General features: G+C 42.9%; 1 protein-coding gene across 1 annotated transcript in view; it reads right to left on the reverse strand.

Annotated features, from left to right (window-relative positions):
- Positions 1-23,828, reverse strand: part of SLC1A1 (solute carrier family 1 member 1) — a 91,592-nt gene continuing 67,764 nt past the window's right edge. The window contains 8 exon segments of the mRNA NM_001265831.1: positions 1-2,148; positions 4,329-4,463; positions 10,934-11,128; positions 11,575-11,697; positions 13,660-13,767; positions 15,389-15,573; positions 20,644-20,742; positions 22,299-22,341. Of these exon segments, the coding sequence (NP_001252760.1) occupies positions 1,902-2,148; positions 4,329-4,463; positions 10,934-11,128; positions 11,575-11,697; positions 13,660-13,767; positions 15,389-15,573; positions 20,644-20,742; positions 22,299-22,341 (1,135 nt within the window). The 3' untranslated portion in view covers positions 1-1,901.

Below are 23,828 nucleotides of genomic sequence, written 5' to 3' on the forward strand. Positions count from 1 at the left end.
GGGAAGTGTTTATTGAGACTGAAATGGAACATTGTTCTCTTTTATGAGTTAACAGCAGTGTGTTAAGAGGCTGGTTACAAACTGACTCCAAAATGATAACTCGCAGCTCATGAACAGCTCTGCCAACTCTAGTGCCACTAATTGGGGCATCCTAGTAAGGGGTAGAACCATTTAGCCCAAGAGAAATTACTGATTCAATTTCATTTACATTTAGATTTATTTCTTATAAACAATAGCAATATTTGCATTTTAAAATTCACATTGAATCATTATTTACTATTTATGATGTTTACATAACAATTCAGTATCATTATGTTGTAGATTTCAGATGTAGGTGGTCAATACTGAGTACTTATTTACTCTTCTGCTATCTTTGGCACAATTTCTCATTTCTTAAACATGAAAGCACAGGTTTAAGTTGGCTACACAATACTGCAGAAACATGACTATTTTGGATCTCAGTGTAAGTACAGGTTTATGTTAAGCATTATTTACAAGATGAGAACTGAAGCACAGACTTTAATAAACTATCTTCATAAATTAGCAGAATGACAAGCAGAGAATGTAATGAATAGGGCCAAGATTACCGGTTAGAACAGTCCTCCCTGGAGGAGGAGACGAGTGTCATAGAATGGAACTATTTTCCCTGAACCACTGATATCAGTTTATGTCATGGGATTTACTCTGCAAGAACCCAGGTTAGGGGCAGGTCTTTTTCTGCAATGTGGCTTGTTCAACCCATGGAATCTTTATTAAAATACAACTTAGTTGGTAGCTGGCCAACATTATTTGGGCCCTGATAACAGAAGTGCAAGGATGGCAAAGTACTGGCCTCTTTGAGTACGAATGAACTTGGAAGAATAAAGCCTTCCAGTTGGATGAAAGCACATCCAGCCTTTTGTGAGTGACAGCTTTGTATATAATCTTATGCAGAGCTAATATGGATTGCCTCGAGGCAGCTCAAATCTGGAAATTGTAAATGAATGGCTATGCCACCTTGGAGTATCACCATAGTACATCTCTGCTTTAGGGCTGATATACAGATGTGAAACGATCGAACAACATGATTTCTCATTCTAGTGCTCCTGAGAAAGGAGTTCTGATAAGCCCCAAAGCAGACCTGGGTTGGAATTGTGGTTATTATTCAAGTACAAGGAGAACTCTTTATTTCACATTGACGGTTCAGTTCTGATCTCTGTCTGGCAAATTATATGAAAATAATAAATATATACATATATATATATATATATAGCTCTACGCTGAACACTGGGTTAATAGTTACCAGCGTCCCAATACAGTACATTGAAAAAAGAATCCTTCTCCCTTTCTTCCAAACCCTATGCCCATCTTAAAACTTATTGCAGAACTATGCTGGTCTGTTTTCTTTGAAATTGGCTGGAGATAAGTTAAAAATGGACATTTTGGCACATTAACTGGGGAGAGGTGGTTGAGATGCATTATAATTTATAAAAAAGTGAAAGGTCAAAGGAAATTCATGCCAATAGAAAGCCTGAGTAAACATATGTAACCAATGACAGAATATTTTTTTTAACCCAAAACACTTGTCTATGCACGAGAAAGCATTTTCTTTTTCATATCCATTACCTAATTCTAATAGTTATTACTTTATGTACTTCCAAACTTTGTCTCTTATAGAATTTCTAAAACTCAGATAATAGAACTTTGCTTTTAATGGATTTCCCTTCATCTTACCCCACACCCAAATCCCAAAACCCGGAGAGCAAAGGCTGTGAATCCAAATATACAAAATAATCTGGAGGTCTGTATATCAAATCAAATGAACACCTGGCCATTAGCATTTTTCTTTTCCTTAACCAGTGTTTGAGATGACTCTCATGGAAATGTCCTTCCTTGTTTTCAGTTATCTGCAGCCAGGGGCCCTAGAACTGTGAGGTCTGGGTGAATGAGATGGTGTCAGACTTGTCTACTGCAAAGCCTCCATTGACATAAGACTTCTTGGTGTCTGAGTCTTCGTTGTCAAGGATTGTAGATTCCAAGGCAAAGGGATTCACAATGTTTACTTCAGATGAAACATCCATCTGCTCCAGCTCCTTCTTGGAGAGCTTTTCCACGATGCCTGTCCCAAAAGCATCACCAAGGACGTTGACCATGGTCCTGAACCGGTCCCTGGGGAGAGATGGGAGGCGTCAGAAAGGAAGCCCAGATTTCATTTTCCTTCATCATCGGAGAGATGCAATGACCTGACATGTTCAGTTTAGATTTAAGTAAATGCAGAAAGTGCTGTCCTTATGACTGACTTACTGAAGGCTCCTCACAGGCCTGGGGTTGTTCATAAAGGCATAGCATGAGCTCTCCCAAAGTAGCAATGATTTCCCTAAGTCTCCCTAAATTCCCTCCTCTTTCCCAAAGAAACATGAATAGAGTTGTTCCAGATATTTTCTGGGGGAACTGAGGGAGGTTCAGAATTCAGTAAGTTTTTCAGCCCTAACCTCTGTCTTGTGGTTTTCTAGATTCAATGCAAATGCCATTGTGGGCTGTCTTTGGGCAAAGGTCAGAGAACTTGGGTGTTTTGTGGGTGGTGTATGTACCATGTGCATGTGGGGTATGCGTGTGTGTGTTCAGGTCTATGGTGTACTTGTTTATTTACCAATCTAGGTCACTCTACTTATGAGCAAACCAGGAGGCATGGCGCAGAACATGGGGTCAGAAAACACAGGTTAGCCCAGGAATGGATTTCTCCGTGAGCCACCCTCATCCGGTCTTAACTCCCAGAGAGCCTGGGGAAGAGACCGGTGACAGGAAGACAGGTAGAGAAGGCACACTGCAGAGGAGAGGATCCATTTTGATACTGGTGCTTTGTTGATAGCAACTGCATGCAGGGGGAATCTTGTGAAAACTACATCTGCAGAACAGAAAAGGCTGACAATGCTTACACATGGCCACACTGGATGCCCTTCTGTTATTTAGAACAAGTCCAGGGATTGAACTGGACCTAGTGTCTTTTTATCCCATACCTCCAATTGGACCTTTGACTCATCCGGGTATCTTGGCAGTGAAGGTAACTGGTTCTAGGAAGACTCAGGGAAAGGAGAAAAGTGCAAATCCACCATCATCACTAGAAAGAACCAAATCTTGCCTCAATGCTAGGATATCTTTGCAAGAAGGGTGCCACCTCATTTGGGCCTATAGCCCAGTTAGCTACTGAGGCCCCCCCAACCCATGACACAGCTTCCAAGCCAGGTGCAGAGGCTTTGCCATCTGAAATGTGAATCTGTGTTTTCAAGCCCACATAGGATGTCGCTGCTTCCCTTTCCATCTTATCTATCACCTGCAAACTACAGTACCTAGCACTGTACTCCCCAGTGAGCCTGAGCTGGTTCTGAGCAAAGGCTCCATGTGGAGTGATACTTACCTGCAATGCCAGGGGACAGAGCCAGACCTAGATGCTGCAAGACCCATGCACAGAAGTGGGCATCAAGGGTAAAGCTAGGAGCCAAGCTGGTTCTGACTTTAATCTTGAGGGTCACTAAAGGTACATTCTCACACAGATGTTCTGCTGTATTCTGTGTGTGTGTGTGTGTGTGTGTGTGTGTGTGTGTGTGTGTGTGTGTGTGTATGTGAGAGAGAGAGAGAGAGAGAGAGAAAGTGTTGTTGATTGGGGCCTGAATAGTCCAACTCATTCTAATCATAACAATGAAACTTGCCATTTATTGAGTATGTATGGGCTGCCCGATACTATTCTAGACACTCCATTCACATAAGCTCACTCAGTCCTTAAAACAACCCAATGAGATAGGCAGATTTTTTCCCATCTCACAGATTATACAACTGGGCCTCAGGTTACGGAACTTGCTCGAGGTCAAGGAACTTGCTCAAGGTCAAGAAGCTGGTAAGACACAGGATGGTGATGCAAACCCAAGTGCTCATGCCACTGTCCCTAACAGTTCGGAAGATGCTTAGGAAGATGGACTGATTTTGAACTAGGTGGTTCTGAGCCTATGATGCTGAACCGGGGCTGGGATAGGCCAGGATGGCCCCGGGGCCCTGCCTGGCTTCTCACCTTATTGTTCTGTGTTTATCTTTGTTCCACACCCAGCTCCTAACCTTGAGCATTACCAGGTATAATGAGCTGATGGAGCTCACTGGCTTTTTAAAATCACTACTCCACATTATGAGGAGTTAATTTTTAAGCACATTATCAGATGGCCTGGTCAGAGGAAAATTAAAGTAGCAACAGGTGGCTCATTAGGCAATCTGAGGAGAGAATGATGACAGACTGCAGAGCCCGCGAGGCTGGGAAGCCCGCCTGCACATCCGGCTGAGGCAGTGCATTTATTTCAACTCACAGGAGCCAGTCGACAGCAATGATCAGGGTGACATCCTCGGCGGGCAGGCCCACGGCACTCAGCACAATCACCATGGTCACCAGGCCAGCCTGGGGCACACCAGCAGCTCCGATGCTGGCAGCTGTGGCCGTGATACTGCAGAAACATACCAGCAGGAAAGGAGTTAGACAATTACCTCTCCCGTTAAAGCGTTGGCCTGAAATGGTTAGTCCCGCTTAGTCGCGATGGCTATTACTGCTGTGTCCCTAAGTTGGGCAGTTAGAATCTGTGACCTGCTGAGCCCCAGCTCTGCCTCATTACAGGATTAGAGCTGCAGGGGGATGGGGGCTGGGTGGGGTATGATGCCATCTCCTTGCAGAGAGAGATGTGGCACATCACTCTAATGCAAGGAAGAACTGCATAAGTGGCACCAAAAAATGAGCAAGAGAGATACTCAAGAGGAAAGCAGGAGTTTACTAAATGGGGTGTTAATAGAAGGCTTTGTGTACTCATCTATGTATACATACACTCATCCTAAATAAGTGCCAAGTACCTCTGCACCTGCCTTCCTACTCCCTTCTTCCATCTACTCACCACCCAATAATTTACGGAGCACCTAATGTATGGCAGGAATTTAAGTTGCCCTGAAGAATGGACAGAGGGATAGCTGTAGGGGCAGATGGACAACGGCATTTCAGGTGAAGGCAAAGGAATGAGACAATGGTTAAGCAGGCCTTATGCACTCTCTTGACATCACAGGACTCTTTACCTCTGGGAACTGCTCTTTAGGGCACTGGATTGAGAAAGAGCTGATCCTGTCCAAGATGCAAGCATTTACTCCTGACTGCTCCTTTTTGCCAGTAGATGTACTTTGTGGGAAAGAAAGATCTGGAATCCAGGAGACGCAGCCAGGTGAACTTTATTACCAGGTATTTAAAAAGATTCCTCTTGGTAAGATCAGGTGAGGCAGTAGGGATTTTTCTCTTTGTAATGTGCAGTCTCTTTATCAGCAACATCTTCCTTATTTTAATTGGATCATTCTGAAGGAAACAAGGGCTCACCCTGCCCTGAAAAGTCCCTTGACTTAGATAAGCTTGAGACCACACCCACGATGCTTTCTGGAGACAAGTCCTTGCCCTTGGGCCAAGGCCTGAACTGCTGCCCAGGTGCCACTGGGTTGAAAGGTGAAAATGTAAAAATTGCCAATTTAAACTGGAAGAATCCCTGATTCTATCCACAAATTCATATGCTTTGGGGCTAAAAACGTCTTAGAGTTCTTAGGAAGCTGATTCTACTGCCCATTCATCTGCCTACTGAGGTGTTGCAGAAAGCATTTGAGGGTACAAACACAGGCCAGAGTTTTTTGACAAGTGTATTTTCATTCAGTGGTTTTGACCACCAAATTACAGTAAATTAGAGATTTCTGGGGCTGTACCAATTACTCCAAAGGTTTCAGGCCTCAGTCTCAAAGGTTTCTGGCCTCTATAACCCTTTGGATCTCTTCTGACATAATCACTCTTTGGAAAGCCGAAGATTATTTTAATGCTGGTTGAAAAAAATTTAAATGGAATGCATCAACAGGTTTTCTTTGTCAGAAGTGATTTGTATCCATGCCAGCTGCTCCCTCTTGGAAACCCTGAGGTGTCACAGTTATCCATGTTGCTATAGCCTGAGGCTGGGCTTGAAACTCAAAATTCATTTAGTCCAAGAAAACTCTGTCCTTGAGCCTTGACCTTGCTTGCTAGACTACGGCTGTTTGACTGGCATTGGTCTGAAACTCAGAACTATGAACCTTCAGATGGGAGAAAATAATATAAAAACCTACTCCTGCTGCTTGAACATATTCTACTTTGAGTTAGAGGATTTCCACAGAAGAAAACATAAATATCAGTGGCACAAAGTTCTTTCCTCACACTGAGGCCTAGTTTTAGGACCAGCCACTGGACTTGGCTCTCTATATGGGTTGAAGGATGGGTTGTGACTTGGAGGGAACACAGGTTTTAGTGTCAGACACACCTGGGTGATGTACTTTAGGCTGTACCATTTCACTGATGGCATTTCTTTAGGCAAGTTACTTCTCTGAATCTCAATTCCTTGCCTGTAAGATGGGGACAGTATGTCTACTACAAGCTGCTGGGAAGATTAAATGAGGTTAATACATGTAAGGCATCTGGTATAGCACTTGTAGATGCTTAAAAACATGCCATTTCCACATGTATAGCTATGTAACAAACCTGCATGTTCTGCACATGTATCCCAGAGCTTAAAGTAAAACAAAAAACAAACAAATAAGAAGATTAAAAATGTGCCATTTCTGCTGCTACTTCTGCAACAGCAGTAGTTGCTGCTAATGCTTCGTCTATTGCTGTTGTCGCTGCCACCACTGGTATTATTTTTTGTTTTTTTTTTTTTTTTTTTTTTAATTAAATTATGGAGAGTTTATTACACACCAGCAATAACTTTTTCATATACTCCATTAGATAACAACACTGAGACATTTCAAATGTAGTTACATTAAAAGTCATGTTGGAATGTACTTTAATTACCATGATGATAGTGGCAGTGCTTACCAGGAAAAGAAAAGCATTTTGTTCAATTAGTGTTCTACTACTGCTACTGCAGCAACCAGAACAGCAACTATTATAACAACAACTACTACTACTATTACTACTGCTACCTTTTTTCCTCTCTGCTCTTTCTGGGCCCCAAATCCTATAATTATCTTCTTTATTTTATATATATATATATATGTGTATATATATATATATATTTTTTTTTTTTTTTCCCCAGAGACAAGGTCTCACTCTGTCGCCCAGGCTGGAGTACAGTGGCATGATCACAGCTCACTGCAGCCTCCACCTATTGGGCTCAAGTGATCTTCTTGCCTCCGCCTCCTGAGTTGCTGGGACCACAGGTGCGCTCCACAACACCTGGCTAATTTTTGCATTTTTTGTAGAGATGTGGGGCTTCGCCATGTTGCTCAGGCTGGTCTTGAACTCCTGGGCTAAAGTGATCTGCCTGCCTTGGCCTCTTCAAGTGCTGGTATTACAAGTGTGAGCCTCTGCGCCCTGCTGTATGATTAGCTTTACTTTTCTTTCTTTTTTCTTTTTCTTTTCTTTTCTTTTTTTTTTTGATGTGGGATCTCACTTTGTTGCCTAAGCTAGAGTGCAGTGGTGCCATCTCAGTTCACTGCAACCTCTGCCTCCCAGGCTCAAGCAGTCCACCCACTTCAGCCTCCTGAGTAGCTGGAACTACAGGCACATGCCACCATACCTGGCTAATTTTTCTTTTTTAGAATATTTTTGGTAAACATGGGGTTTTACCATGTTGCCCAGGCTGGTCTCGAACTCCTGGACTCAACCGATTCACCCACTTAGGTCACCTAAAGTGCTGGGATTACAGGTGTAAGCCACCGCTTCTGGCCCTAATTATTTTTATAAGACAATTTATCCTTTTTTTTTTTTTTTTCATTTTGACACGTGTACTCACACCAATTTTCAATCAGTTGTAACCTTTGAGTATTATGATAAAGCCACAAAAGGGTATGTTTTGGGTAGATAGTACCTATGTTTCTTTGACATCCAGTCCACAGAAATATACTTTGGGTCTAAAAATCTCTTTAACCGTTAGTTACGTGAACTATAACGGTAACTGTCAAGTAAAACCAACCTTTATTATTTCCCATGTAGAGCCAGTGAGGATTTTAAATTTTAAGCGAATGATTACTTTGGGTCTCACAGTTGTTATTGGTTCTGGGCCAGTAGTTACCAGCAAATCTGATTTAAGAACACACCAGAGAGTAGGGAGAGAGGCTTTAATGTGAATTGACTAGCCTCTAGGCCCAGCGTTCATTCCTCTGGCAGTGAGGTTAAAAAATGATTAGAAAGATCTAGAAAACTTATAACCAAAAAAGAGGGAGGGATTTCATCATAAAGTGGCAAATACACAAAAGAATTGGCACCTCATAAACCACTCCTTGGAAATCAGTTCAGTGAAGACTGGGTTCCACATGCCAGGGTGAGGGAAGTGGGAAAAAACCCTTGGAAATGTAAAAGTAACAACTGTTGGAAGCACAGGGGTGGTTGTGGAGCAGAAACTTTCTCAGGCATGACTCAAGGTTTCAATTTTGACATACTCTCTGCTGTTATAATTACATGACTTTACTCAATCTCTTTGGCACAGGCTTCTTTAGCCACTAACACTTTTTTATAGATTACACGGCATTGGGATAGTTCTCCAGCTGGTGTGCCAAATGGTGTATTTTGCACTTGTCTTCAGCCAACAGAAATACTTCGCGATTTAGGGGTGGGGAGGATTTAAAAAATGCATTGTGTTAGAACATTGTTAGTTAACAAACTCTGATTTTATGCCTAGAATTTATGTTTAGGCTGGGGATACAAGAATGAATTAACTCTAAAGAGTTCAGATTCAACCTTGAGCAGGCCTAGGGACGAGTTTAGTCTTAAACTTCCATTCTAAACTGAACAAAAGTCTTCAGGTTAACTCTCATCCCAGCCTATTACTCTAACATAGCGCTATCCAAAATAACTTTCTGCAATGATGAAACCATTCTATGTCTGTGCTATCCAATTCAGTGGGCCACATGGCTAGTGGTTACCGTATTAAACAGTGCTGTCCTGGAGAAACAAATCTGGCAAAATCCACTTATGACAGTTCTACCATCTACTTGGGCAGACAATTTCTATCCTCATTTCATTAGAATTCTCTGCAGCAACTGACTCTGTGGACCATTTCACCCTTGAAAATCTCTCTTTTCTGGGTTTCCATGATACCAAGGTTTACTGGCTTCCCTCCCATCTCTCTGTCCTTCTCCCTCTGCCTCTTGGGTTTTCCCTTCTCTACCTGCTTCTAGTATTAGGATTTTCCAAGCCTCAGTCCTTAATCTCCTTCTCTTCTCTACAAACTCTCCCTACGTCATGTCATCCACTTTCAACATTCACTGAGTGCTCACTACATAGGCACAGTTATAAGCATTTTATATGCATCTTACTTAATTGCCACTATTTGAATAAGTTGTAGGTACTATTACTCATTTTACAGATGAGAAAACAGGAGCTTAAAAATTCAAGTCACTTGCCCAAGATCACAGCTAATCACGATGTAGCTGTGATTCCAATACAAGCAATAACTTGTGACTCATACATTTGAAGACCATCATTAAGCTCATGTCCCTGATGTCTGTATCTTCAGCCAGACCTGTATTTCTCATTGCATGTGTCCACCTAGAAGTCTTAAAGGCATTTCAAATTCAGTGTGTCAAAAAGTATTAACTATTTATCTTTCCTACCTATATGTGCTTCTCTTACACTAGTTCCTGTTCTGGTAAGCCCCACCCCCCAATTTGGAATCATGTACCAATCCTGGGAGTCATCCTAGCATTCCCTTGCTTTTCACCCTGAATCCAGCTGATGCTTCTTCCATTCATTAGCTCTTCTCCAACCTCAGTGTCAGTGCCTTCTAATACCCTGCCTGGACTTCTGCAATGGTCTCCTAACTGGTTTCCTAGATTTGGTCCCTGCTCCCATCCAATACATCTGCCATATTGCCAGTTATCATTGTAAAAGGCAAATCTGCCAGGCGCGGTGGCTCACACCTATAATCCCAGCACTTTGGGAGCCTGAGGTGGGCGGATCACCTGAGGTCAGGAGTTCAAGACCAGCCTGGCCAACATGGTGAAACCCATTTCTACTAAAAATTCAAAAATTAGCCAGGTGTGGTGGTGCATGTCTATAGTCCCAGTTACTCAGGACGCTGAGGCAGGAGAATTGCTTAAACCCAGGAGGTGGAGGTTGCAGTGAGCCAAGATCGTGCCACTGCACTCCAGCCTGGGCAACAGAGCAAAATTCCATCTCAAAGCATAACATAAATAAATAAATAAATAAATAAATAAATAAATAAATAAAATGCAAATATGTCCACAATGTGACAAAGCATCTAAGAACTTTCCACAAACTTTTCGTACAAAACCTTTCATGACATGACCCCTGTCTCCTCATTCCTTTATGTTCTCCACATTGTATCCTTTATGCCAGCCATAGCAAGAAATCTGTATGCTGTAACTAGCCTATGGCTGCATCACAAGCTATTTCTGCCACCCCAGATGCTCTTAGCTTCTTCCTTTGCCTGCTAAATTCCTATTCTTTTAAGATTCAGCTAAATGTTCCCCTCCTCTGGGAAGCCATCCTTCACCTTCACAGCTAGAACCAGCCCTTCCCTCTCTGGAGTCCTCTGTGAACACCATACAGAGTTCTCTTACATCCCTCATCAGGGTCTTCAGCATTCATTTGGATATGTGCATCCCAATCTAGCAGGGATCTTTTGAAAGCAGGGACTGGCCCTTACTCAGCCTTGAGTCTTTGTGCTGGCCTGTGCCTAGATCCTACCGGCTTCAGTAAACCGAGCACAGGTGATGGCTTTGGCTACCCAGACCCCGAAGCAGAAATCTTGCATACCAGGATATAGTTGTATTTAATCTTGGGAAGGTACTTTGTAGATCAAGAAAAAGAATTCATCACTGGGACATTCTTGGTGTCCCTTCACAGACCATTTTTACTGGCAGTAATCCCCATATCACCGATGACAATGAATGTGACACCACGCCCCACCTGATGGTGATGATCTGCCCAATGCCCAAATCCAGGTCATTCAACTGTGCAATAAACACCGCTGCCACTGCTTCATAGAGCGCGGTCCCATCCATGTTGATTGTTGCACCAACGGGTAACACGAATCGAGTGATCCTCTTGTCCACCTGGTTCTTTTCTTCAGCACAGCGGAAGGTGACAGGCAGTGTTGCTGAACTGTGTGATAAAAAGAGAAAGGAACTTATGGTCTAGAAATGCTGGTCCTCAGTCCCTGCCTGAAGCCATGCCTCTCTTCCAAAAAGTAAATAAAGGGTCCTTTTGGGTAATCTTGTCAAGAAAAGTAAAGAAAATAACAAAACAAAATGAAAGAAAGGATCCAAAGCATGTTGGCCCTTTAGGCAGGTCCACGAATCAGAAGGTGCTGTGCCCACCGCTGCTCCCAGGTATGCCATAACCCCTTCCTGAGCTGCAGGCCATGCTAAGAGGGCAGGAAATATGCAACAGCGTGAAGCAATGTGTTCAGGGCCAGGGACAGAGAATATGGAGGCCATTTCTCAAAGGCAGCTACAAAAACCGCAAGCTGGAGTCTGTTTTGTAAAGTGAGGTGAGAGTTGATGACATTGAGTCTGGAGGCTTCTTCCAGAAACCCCTCTTCTGTTTACCTGGAAGAGATCATGAGAGCTGTCAGGAGAGCCTGGGCCATTCCCATGGCAAATCGGAAAGGGTTCTTTCGTACGACTATGAAATATATCAGTGGGAGAATAACAATGGAGTGGATTGCAAGCCTGTAAACAAGAAAGAGAAATTAAAGTTTCAAAGATAATACCACCTCCCCACACTGAATCCTTTTATCAAACATCTTTTTAATTTATAAAATTGACTTTCATAATGGCCCAATGAGAAATGGGAGTAGGGCAGGAATATACGTCCCCATTCCATGTATGAGAGTGTAGAGGCTCACTCAACAAATGAAGCATCTTGTCAGAGTTAATGACAAAGCCAGTAGCTGAATCCAAATTTAAGGCTTCACAGAACAGAATTATATCATGCTGCCACACCCCTGGGTGTGCTATTCCTGCCACATGCACAAAAATGCCCTTTTTTCCTTCTGTTGCTGCTGAATTCTTCTCCTCTAACACTCAGCTAGGCATCCCCCTTCCTCCAGGAAGCCTTCCCTCACTTCCCCAGGTAGGGCTGAGCCTTCTTTCCTTTGTACCCTCTATGTCACCACTACACTATACCTCATATACCTCTTATCACAGCGCTCAGTCCTTACCCCCTCCACTCCTTGCACCAAGCTGCTGTCTTGCTGGTGGCACCCACTGTCTAAGAGGGAAGTCAGATTTACAGTAAGGAAAAAAGTCTCAGCTATTCCACAGCCATAATTTGGGATGGACTTTCTTTTCTTTATTATTCCTGCCTTTTCAAACTGTTCCTTATTTCACATGGAAATACACAGGTTACATGAACTAGGGGGCTTAAGAAATGAGACTCATTTGGCAGATAGATATATACGTAACTGGCAGCTTACAGTCTACAGATCAGTTATGTGTGTTTGAAATAATAGGAAATGGTCATCAAAATTACAGATCCTGGAGGTCTGGAGAGAGGATCTTCTCGATAGAGAGCTTGTAGCTAAAAACCATGAGGAACTGACTTTTAGTTTTCCATTAGACACCTAGCTGGGGTGACAGAATAGAAACCAGCAGAACTTGGTTATGAAATGGCTCAGCTCAAACACCCCAGCCACATCACTGCTGAGACACAATCCCTGGCACTGCCTGTTTCAGCAGCCCTACAGCAGGGTGGCCTCCAGTGAGGTGGAGGTCCCGCCTCCCTTGGCACCATGGTCCTCACACTGTAGGGACCAAATCTACCTCTGTGTTGGCTGGCAGGGCTGTGTTTTTGGGAAACACAGATTAAGAACCAAATGTGCTGTGTTGGAAATCTCCAATACGATCAAGTTCCAATAGGTGAGGTGATTGCTCAAGTTGGGTGCTTGTAGGTATTGACTTGTGGGAGTCAAATCAATAATATTTACTTATTCCCTTAGTCTATATTTCTTAGCATATGTGACATATTCTGCCCCTGGCTAGGTGTCCAGGGGCACCATTCATATCTTATCCCACCTCAATAGCTAGGCTATAATAAATATGCAAACTACCCAACCCCTACTGCCTTCCTGTTTAATGGCTTCTAAAAAGGCCCGCACAATTCCTCCTAGCCTCGAGATTCTCCTGGCACCCTCTCTGACACTCTGATGGTGCAGGCCATGGTGGTGGTTAACAGCCCCTGCTTTGAACCAACAGCCATCCTGCTCCTACTTGCTCAAGTCTGATTTCATTTAGGCCCTTGCTAATTTCTTTCAGGTTCAAGGTGCATGGAGGCTATTCTTACTTGCCTGGCTAGTTTACATTCTTAAGGAAATGAAGGCCAGGAGAGAGCCAAGGGAGGCTACAAGTGGGTTTCTCTCTTGTTTTAAAAAATTATTTTAACATAACCAATAAAGGCAGTGACAAAGCCTGGTCCAGGCTGTTCTGCCAAGAGCTGACAATTAGCACAGCATGATCCACCTACAGTATAGCTGTTAAAGGGCAGCCCTCCTCCCCCTGCTGTCTTATCTCTGAACCCTATCTTTCCCAGCACATAGGGGAGAAGCCAGTTTTAACCAACTGAAACCCAACCTCCCAGTGGCCATCCTATTGGATTAAAGGAACTTTCTGTCTCTTCTCTTGAGTCTGACATACCCAGTCAGGACTGTGGCCATGTAAAGGCCCAGCTTGCGGAATATTTCCCAGTCTTCAACTTCTATGATCTTCCCAGCAATCAGGAACAAAATACCCAGTGGCATATAACTGGAAAGGAAGCACAACAGAGGCATGATTCCGTCAGCAAGTGTTTTCTCATGCTGGGTTGGTGGGGAAGGAACAGGCCAGTGTGCGCACCCTCGGCTTGGCATGCTCGCTTGGTGGAGCACGGGATGCAGAATTGAAGCTAAGAGCTGTTTCAAGTCCTGGGTGAACAATACTGGCTCTAGTTTTCAGTACCTATGTGCACCTTAAATTCTACCCATCCAAACTACCACAGGATAGTTTGCAAACTTGGCAAGAACATGTGGTTCTTGTTGATCTGAATAGATCCACATGATGATCTGAACAATTTTCATGGTTGCATCACTCAAAGCATTGAAGAAATCCACCAGAATTTATGGATGAGGGCGCATACCTCATGCCATGTTCCTAGTGCATATATATCCTGCTGATTGTCATATCTGCAGATCTCACTTGAGCTTGATCCTCACTGACAAATACGGCTCTTTCTAGCCATGGTCATCTGTTTCCCAGGTATCAGCAACAGAGGCATTAGTATTAGTACTGGAAGTGATCATCATAGCTCTATTTGTGGAGCTCTCATTACATCTTGCGTTAGGGAAAGTATTTTATGTGCATCATTTCATTTAATGTACTTCTCCTATCCCTGGGGGTAGGTTTTATTATCCTTTTTAACAGATGATGAAGCTGAGGTTTCTGCAGTATTAAGTGACCTGTCTGTCCATTTTTACTGAACCCTTTACACCACAGTCAGACATCACTGTCCGTATCTACACTTTGGATTAAATAATGTTGAACCAATTAAATATGAGGTAAGTGAGGCAGATGCCTCCTAAGAAAGGTGGACTTTTTGGCATTTCCAGGGACAGGGCAGACACTCAAGTGGTGTCACTGGTATGCTCACGGATGGCAGCTTTCATTCAGATGGGTTAGTGCCCATGCTGTACCAGTTATAAATATTTTGAAACTCACTTTTGCATGGGGCACAATAGGGAAAGCACTTTGTGTTCTCACATACAATGAACTCCTTCTAATCATTTTTTAAAGAATTGCTTCTTACATGAAGGCTGACTGGGTGTAAGATGATCTCGCAAGGCTTTGAGGGAAAAGACAATGGTTGATAGCTAGACTTTTGTTCATGAACTAACTCCTGGGTAATATGTGGAATTATTTAATACTCTAGTGGTGGCTGGGTGTGGTGGCTCACACTTGGGATCCCAGCATTTTGGGAGGATGAAGTGAGTAGATTGCTTGAGCCCAAGAGTTTGAGATCAGCCTGGGCAACATGGCAAAACCCTGTCTCTTCAAAAAATACAAAAAAATAGCCAGGCATGGTGGTACATGCTTGTAGTCCCAGCTACTCAGGTAGCTGAGATGGGAGGATCACTTGAGCACAGGAAGTTGAGGCTGCAGTGAGCCGGGATTGCACCGCTGCATTCCAGCCTGGAGTGACAGAGTGAGACTCTGTCTCAAAAACAAAAACAACCAACAGCAACGAAAGCCCCCACAAAATACTCTGGGGGCTCAATATTAAATGTCCAACTTCTCTAGCATGAGGTCAGTTGAGAAACATAAAACCTCTTCTAATTTTGAGGGGACAGAATTGTCAGGGGAAGCAAAATGATATTAAACGGTGTCTGCTCACCACATGATGATCTGAACAATTTTCATGGTTGCATCACTCAAAGCATTGAAGAAATCCACCAGAATTTGTCCCTTTTCTCCCATTTTTCCAATGACAAGTCCAAAGACAAGGCAAAAGACAATCAAGCCCAGGACGTTTATGCCATCTGAATACATGCCAATGATTTTGTATTCCTTTGTTTTGTTCTGTGGATCAAAACCAAGAAAACATATTGACTCATGATTATAATCTTGTTAGAAAGCACAGGTTTGGAAATGAGAAGATACAATGACCAAACATAATAAACTGGTGATCTCCCAGGCAGAGTCAACAAAACTATAGAAAATATAAAAACAATAATAAAAACACCTATGCATGTAACAAACTTAACCCTTGCTCCCCGAAGTTAACATGCTTTCTCTTCTTTCAACAAGTCCATATTTGAATATTTCTTATAAAGATTTCTTATTCTGGAACGGTTTATATTTTTATTATGAATTTTAGAATCAAGGCGCTTTTCAGGGTCATTTTAACTACTAGCTACATTTGGAGTCTGCTTAAAAAAGACAGGAATTAATAATGCAGGAAGTACAAAGTACTTACCAGTGTGAACACTTTTACCATCTGTTTTACCCTGATAATGAAGCACAGTAACATTCTTTATGCCTGTGGTCTTGGATGACCAATAGGATTATTTATTTATTTATTTATTTATTTATTTATTTAGAAATGGAGTCTCTCTCTGTTGCCCAGGCTGGAGAGCAGTGGCACGATCTCGGCTCACTGCAAGCTCCGCCTCCCAGATTCACGCCATTCTCCTGCCTCAACCTCCCCAGTAGCTGGGACTACAGGCGCCCACCACCACGCCTGGCTAATTTTTTTGTATTTTTAGTAGAGACGGGGTTTCACCATGTTAGCCAGGATGGTCTCAATCTCCTGACCTCGTGATCCGCCCACCTCAGCCTCCCAAAGTGCTGGGATTACAGGCGTGAGCCACCGCGCCTGGCCTATTTATTTATTTTATTTATTTTTTTTGAGACAGTTTCACTCTGTCGCCCAGGCTGGAGTGCAATGGTGGTATCTCAGTTCACTGCAAGCTCCGCCTCCCAGGTTCAAGCAATTCTCCTGCCTCAGCCTCCTTAGTAGCTGGGATTACAGGCATCCGCCACCACACCCAGTTAATGTTTTGTATTTTTGGTAGAGACAGGGTTTCGCCATGTTGGCCAGGCTGGTCTCGAACTCCTGACCTCAGGTGATCTGCCTGCCTCAGCCTCTTGAAGTGCTGGGATTACATGTGTGAGCCACCACGCCCAGCCAGGATTCTTTTTTTTTTTTTTTTTTTTAAACTTCTATATTCAAGGGTACATGCGGTGCAGGATGTGCAGGTTTGTTACATAGGTAAACGTGTGTCATGGGGGTTTGTTGTACAGATTATTTCATCACCCAGGTATTAAGCCTAGTATCCATTAGTTATTTTTCCTGATCCTCTCCCTCCTCCCACCCTCCTCCCTCTGAAAGGCCCCAGTGTGTGTTGTTCCCCTCTATGTGTCCATGTGTTCTCATCATTTAGCTCCCACTTATAAGTGAGAACAGGCAGTATTTGGTTTTCTGTTCTTGTGTTAGTTGGCTAAGAATAATGGCCTCCAGCTCCATCCATGTCCCTTGCAAAGGACATGATCTTGTTCTTTTTTAATGGTAGCATAGCATTCTGTGGTGTATATGTATACATTTTCTTTATCCAGTCTATCATTGGTAGGATTTTAGACATACAAAAATTAGCTAAATACTTACTACTGTGAATCATGTATTCGTTTTTACTTTTTTTTTTTTTTTAAACAACAGGGTCTCATGTTGTCCAGGCTGGGGTGCAGTGGCATGATCATAGCTCACTGCAGCTTCAGACTCCTCAAGGAGGGCTCAAGTGATCCTCCCACCTCAGCCTCCCAAGTAGCTGGGTCTACAGGTGCATGCCACCATGCCTGGCTTAATTTCTTCACTCTATCCTGGGTACAAATAGCCTGAGATTTACAGAGAGATAACTGAGTGATGCCAACTAGGTTTGTAAAGAATTATGTTAGCTAGGCACGGTGGCTCACACCTGTAATCCCAGCAGTTTGGGAGGCTGAAGCAGGTGGATCACCTGAGGTTAGGAGTTCGAGACCAGCCTGGCCAACATGGTGAAACCCCGTCTCTACTAAAAATACAAACATTAGCCAGGCATGGTGGTAGGCGCCTGTAATGCCAGCTACTCGGGAGGCTGAGGCAGGAGAATTGCTTGAACTTGGGAGCCGGAGGCTGCAGTGAGCCAAGGTCGCAGCACTACATTCAGCCTGGGTGATAGAGCAAGACTCCATCTCAAACAAACAAACAAAAAATTATGTTGAGGAGCCACTGGGCTACCAGTCATTTCTTACTTATGATCAAACATATATTTAGGGCAAAGCTAGAGTATTACTGCAATGGCTATAGCATAAGGTCTTCAGATTCAGTTGGAGATAGCCGGGCGCGGCGGCTCAAGCCTGTAATCCCAGCACTTTGGGAGGCCGAGACAGGCGGATCACGAGGTCAGGAGATCGAGACCATCCTGGCTAACACGGTGAAACCCCGTCTCTACTAAAAAAATACAAAAAACTAGCCGGGCGAGGTGGCGGGCGCCTGTAGTCCCAGCTACTCGGGAGGCTGAGGCAGGAGAATGGCGTGAACCCAGGAGGTGGAGCTTGCAGTGAGCTGAGATCCGGCCACTGCACTCCAGCCTGGGCAACAGAGGGAGACTCCGTCTCAAAAAAAAAAAAAAAAAAAAAGATTCAGTTGGAGAGACAAGACTGTGAGAAGCATGAGCCAATAATAGCAGGATGGTATGTAATTAATTGTGCACCCAAACTATGAGATACAAGTGTCATATGGAGAGTGGGACATGAATGAGGGTTTTGAAGTTAGGGAAAACTATGGCTGAGGAATCAGCAGCCAGGAGAAAAAGCATGTTTCAAAAAGATGGCAAGCAAAGGCAAAAATGATCATGCACTAGGCCTTTGTACCCTGCTTGAATAATTCTTGCTCATTCATTACGGCCTCCAGACTAATTTAACAACCCTTGTTGAATGCCCCCCAAACATCCCACTCTTCCTGATTGTAATACTCATCATTCTTTGTATGAGGACAGAGGCCTGGCGTCTGTCTTTTCACCATTATAATCCCAGTGCCCAGCAGGGCCTGGGGTATGGAGGGTGCTCAGAAAATATTTATGGAACAACATCAAAAGGCAAGAATAAAGAGTGATGGAGGAAGTGGATCTGGAAAGAAGAGAGGCGCCCACTGGAAGTAAGTTGTGAAAACTAGAGAGAAGCCAGGTCACGCAGCGCCTCTGAACCCGGTCAGAGGAGTTAAGGCTTTCTGCAGTAGGAAGCAGGGAGCCAATGGTAGTTTATTTAATTTGAATTCTTAAGTCTAATGAATACTCCTTTTCTCCTTAAATCATTCCTTCCTGTGTGAAGTTGAGAGAACATTCAGGAGAAATCACTACAGGCTTACAAAGATACCACTGCAGGCCCACACATTCTGATCTCCAATTCTGAAATCCCCAAAGCTCTCAAAGCATGTGGATTTTATTGATAAGTTTATAGCAAACTCTTTTGGCAGCAAAACCTATCCTAAACTGAGATGAGGCTACTGGCTACTAAGGGTTCATTTCTCTCCTTGGCAGAATATTTATGAGTTTGTTATAAAAACATTGATGTGGTTGATTCTGGCATGTTGTTGCCCTTCTCACTTACGAAGGTTGCATAATATGCAGTACATACACCACATGGCCGTTCTAAAGTCTGAGAAACTCTGAACTCCGAATTACATCTGGGCAGAGAGATTCTGACTAGGAATTGTGGACCTGCATTGCATGCTTATGTATCTGACAAATCTACAGCAGTTCCTAGAGATGGCCAGCTCTACTGTAAGCAGACCCGGAGAGGAAGAGGCAACAGGGCTCATTTATTTGCTCTTTGTGGTCGATTCTCTCTATTCCTGGTAATTATGTTTTGTAAAGTGCCCATGAACACTGCATTAGCAAATACTGAACCGTTGCTCCTGGGGGAAATGCAGGGTTATGTTTCTGGGAACCTTGGACACATCCTTTTCAGCAAACAATCAATATATAACATTGTTGTATTTCTTTTACAGACACCTTGTTTCATATAGATTGTTGATTTATTAATATTGACCTCACAGCCAACAGCACTATAACTCATTCCTGAATGAAGCTTTTCTAAAGCACAAATTTTCTCCCTAAGGCACATCAAATGCCTTAGGAACATCTTGTGCTTAGGAACCCTGGAGACCACTTCAACATGATGCTTACTTTTTTTGAAACAAGAGTCTTGCCCTGTCACCCAGGCTGGAGTGCAGTTGTGCAATCATAGCTCAAATGATCCTCCTGCCTCAGCCTCTCAAGTATCTGGGACTACAGGCATGTGCCACCACACCTGGGTTATATTAAGATGTTTTGTAGACATGGGGTCTCACTATGTTTCCCAGGCCAGTCTCAAACTCCTGGCCTCAAGTGATCCACCTGTCTTGGCCTCCCAAGTATTGGGATTACAAGTGTGAGCCACCATACCCAGCCTGGTCCTTTTTTATTTTTTGACACAGGGTCTCTGCTATCCAGGCTGAAGTGCAGTGATTCAATCATGGTTCACTGTAGCCTTGACATCCCTAAACAAGCGATCCTCCTACTTCAGCCTCCCAAGTAGCTGGGACTATAGGTGTGCACCATCATACCCGGCTATTTTTCATTTTTTTAGAGGTGAAGTGTCACTATGTTGTGCAGACTGGTCTGGAACTCCTGGGCTCAAGTGATCCTCCCACCTCGGTATCCCAACGTGCTGGGATTACAGACGTGAGTCACTGAACCCTGCCCTGGTCCATTTTAAACAGCAAAATCAGCAAGGAAAATCACAAAAATGCAAAAAAGATGATACTAAACACAATGCAAAATGGACACTTGTTTCCAGTATGAGAATCAAAGCAAGAAAGCAGAGCACAACTTTGTTCACCTTAGCTGGGAACGTGCCTGTCGGGTGACTCAAATATTTTGCTGCTTTTTATGTACCTGTGGATGACCACGAAAGCCCCATAAGTGTGGATTTTGGGGTCACAAATAAATTTTAGCAAGTAGGTGAATTCACAAATGCAGATTCTGTGAATGACGAGGATTGACTGTATTTCCTACTTGGTCATGAGTCAGTGCCTGTCTCCTGGGGAAGAGGAACAGGAAACAAGAATGGTACCTTGGAAATAGCAGTTGTCATGACAGCTGTGAAGGACTCTTCTGTCATGTTCGTCTCTGGATCTCTGGGAGGCTTCACTTCTTCACGCTTAGTTTTGTACTGCACGTTGGAGAAAATCAAGGACAAGCAAACAAAATGTTTTTTAAGCTTTTGAGACTAAATCACAGGAACATGTTATTTTGGTCAAACAAGTGCCACTGAAGGGATCTACCTCCAATGCCTCTGTTGGCTCCAGTTGTCAATGGTACCTCCCATCAGGTTTTGGAACTAAAAGCAAGGCAGAAATGTAAACCCCTGACTCCCACAATCACCATTCACTTATGTCAAAATGTTCCTTCACTTTCACAATAAGCGACAAGTTGATGGAGGAATAATACAAAAGAAAGTACAGGCTTGATCTGCAGGTGCTTTCAGAGACAGTCTCTGTAAGGATTCCTGTCAATCATTTTTGTTTTTATTAATTAATAAATTATTTTTAATTTGAGCAAAAACACTTCATCACTTTGATAACATCACCACGACTTTAATAAGCATCAAGAAAGGTTTAACAATGTGGTTGTTCCAAAATCAACAGTCCCCTTAGGGCTATTCAGTGATACTGCTGTTGAATTCTCTTCTTTCAGCCCTGTTTGGTTCTGTGGAGCTTCCACATGGGGGTTTAAGAAGGAGTGAGTATATTATTACACCAGGCATAAATGTTCCCCCTACAAGGCTCTGCCAACACCGAGAACCTTACAAACAACCACTGTGACTGATTTGCAAAGGCCCCGCTGTAATAGAGGAGGTTCTGTCCCTCGTGGAGGTCTGCAGAGAGCAACAGAGTTGCCATTTTTGTTGGTATACACAGAAGCCTCTGTTCATGTAACTTATGTAAATGAATACAGCAGTTTGTGATGGACTCAGCTGTCTTAAAGCACATAAATAAATAGGAGGGAAAGGCTTGAAGTAAATGGAGTGAAGAGATTGTTCAATTTTCCTATAGAAAAAAAATCATGGCTTTGATACACTACGTTGTGGAGCTCCAGCAATGGGGATGCAATGATTTTTTATTATTTCTTTTTAGAGACATGGTCTTGCCATGTTGCCAAGGCTAGTCTGGAACTCCTGAGCTCAAGGGATCTCCCACCTTGGCCTCCCAAAGTGCTGGGATTACAGGTTGAGCTTCCACACCTGTCTGGGACACAATGATTAAGGAGAAGACTGTGAACCTAGATGTGGACCACACCAGGAGGGTTAGATCCTGGGTTCTAATACCAGAGGAAAAGCAAAGAGGAGATAAAGAGCTACCTTTTTTCTGTAGAAAGTTTAAACTTCTATACAAATATACCATGGTTCTCCAAAAATAGGTACTGGAGGCCACATTTTAAAATACTCATTATTTGACAGATTTCTGACTTGTACCATTTGAGCCCTTTTGGGGGGAAAAGCATAAAGGAAGAGGAAGCAGTGTAAATTGTGACATGCACCTTACTGTGAGCCAGAAAGGCTAGATACAAAATAGAGACATCACCTTAAACTCGGCCAGTCACAGGTGTACGTCCTGCTGCCATTTTTGCGGGGCTAATTCCATTTCTTGAATCACAGCAGAAAAAAACATTTTTTAATTGATAATGGGAAGAGGGTAGCAACTTAAGAGCACAAGTAATTAATATTACCTGCTGAAAACAGGCCTGGACAAGATTCTCAGGGAACATATTCCTGTTGGAGACATGAAAGGCAGTATTATGTTAGGGCAAAAAGTATTGTTTTGTCATACCTAATATATTGGTAGAAATGAGTATAATATAAAACTAGTACTCTGGTTTCTCTTCTGGCCTCTCCTTTGCGGAATACTTCATGTATTGAGATTTCTTTTTTCCTGCAGAGCTTCACCCAAGTATAGAAAGCTCTCCTAATCAACTATCACTTAACTGATTCACTGAGTAACTGACATGCTTGCTCTCCTTGGTAAAATGGACACTCACAGTCAAGAGACTATTTATTCTTTAATATTCTGAACATTTCTGTTTTCATCAATGACGTTGTATGCTTACTGATATGGTTTGGCTCTGTGTCCCCACCCAAATCTCATGTCAAATTGTAATCCCCACATGTCAGGGGAGGGGCCTCATGGGAGGTGATTGGATCATGGTGGGTGGTTTCTCCCATGCTATTCCTGTGATCATGAGTGAGTTCTCACAAGATTTAGTTGTTTGAAAGTGTATGGCACTTCTCCCTTTGGCCTTGCTCTCTCTCCTGCAGCCATGTAAGACGTGCCTTGCTTCCCTGCCTTTGCCATGATTTTAAGTTTCTTGAGGCCTCCCCAGCCATGCGGAACTGTGAGTCAATTAAACCTCTTTCCATTATAAATTACCCAGTCCCAGGTAGTTCTTTATAGCAGTGTGAAAATGGACTAATACACTTACCATGGGTTCATTGTATTTGTTCCCAAATTCTTTATACCAGTTGCAAATATCATCATAATTACTGAATTTCATATTATGTAAACCAGTGAAATAGGAGCATAAAAAGGAAGGTATGGTTTCTATAAAATCTAAGCCACATGCCTGGAAACTCAGTAAAGGCCAGTGACTAAGATTTTTATGGTTAGATTAGGTATGGGAAGATTATTGAAATTAAAAAGAAAAACTGGAAAGATTTACACTCAGCTTTCTTTGCAATGTCCAAAGGTTTTGGTGCTCTGTTCTACAGAAACTTTATCTGGAACTTGCAGATGATACATTTATAAGGGCTGTACACGCAACAGAAACTTTAAGAAATTACCATGAGCTAACAAACTTGAAGAAAAGACCTTGACTTTATGTCAAACAATTGGTGAATAAATGCACTAAGTGTTAAGTGAAAACAAAATATGTAATGTGTATCTTATGTCCTTTTTTACGAGTCTCTGCTTTAATTGGTATTTTTTATTGACTGACCTATTTACAGCTCTGGTTGCTTTCAATAAGAGAGTTTCTCCTGTACAATTAAAAAATGGATTTATCTAAGTGCGCTTCAGAACTGACTACCAATCCATCCCAGCATCTCTCTGGAACATGTATCTGCACTTCTGTTCATCCTAAATCCTGATTCAGAAGCCTGTTTCTTCTCTTCCCTCTTGGAACCAAGACTTGGCAAGCAGTACTGGCTATGTAATTTGTGGGTTCCTGAGCAAAATGAAAGTGCACAATAATTCAAAAGTTATT

This window comes from Macaca mulatta, chromosome 15 (genome assembly GCF_049350105.2).
Source record: "Macaca mulatta isolate MMU2019108-1 chromosome 15, T2T-MMU8v2.0, whole genome shotgun sequence".
NCBI classification, from domain to species: domain Eukaryota; kingdom Metazoa; phylum Chordata; class Mammalia; order Primates; family Cercopithecidae; genus Macaca; species Macaca mulatta.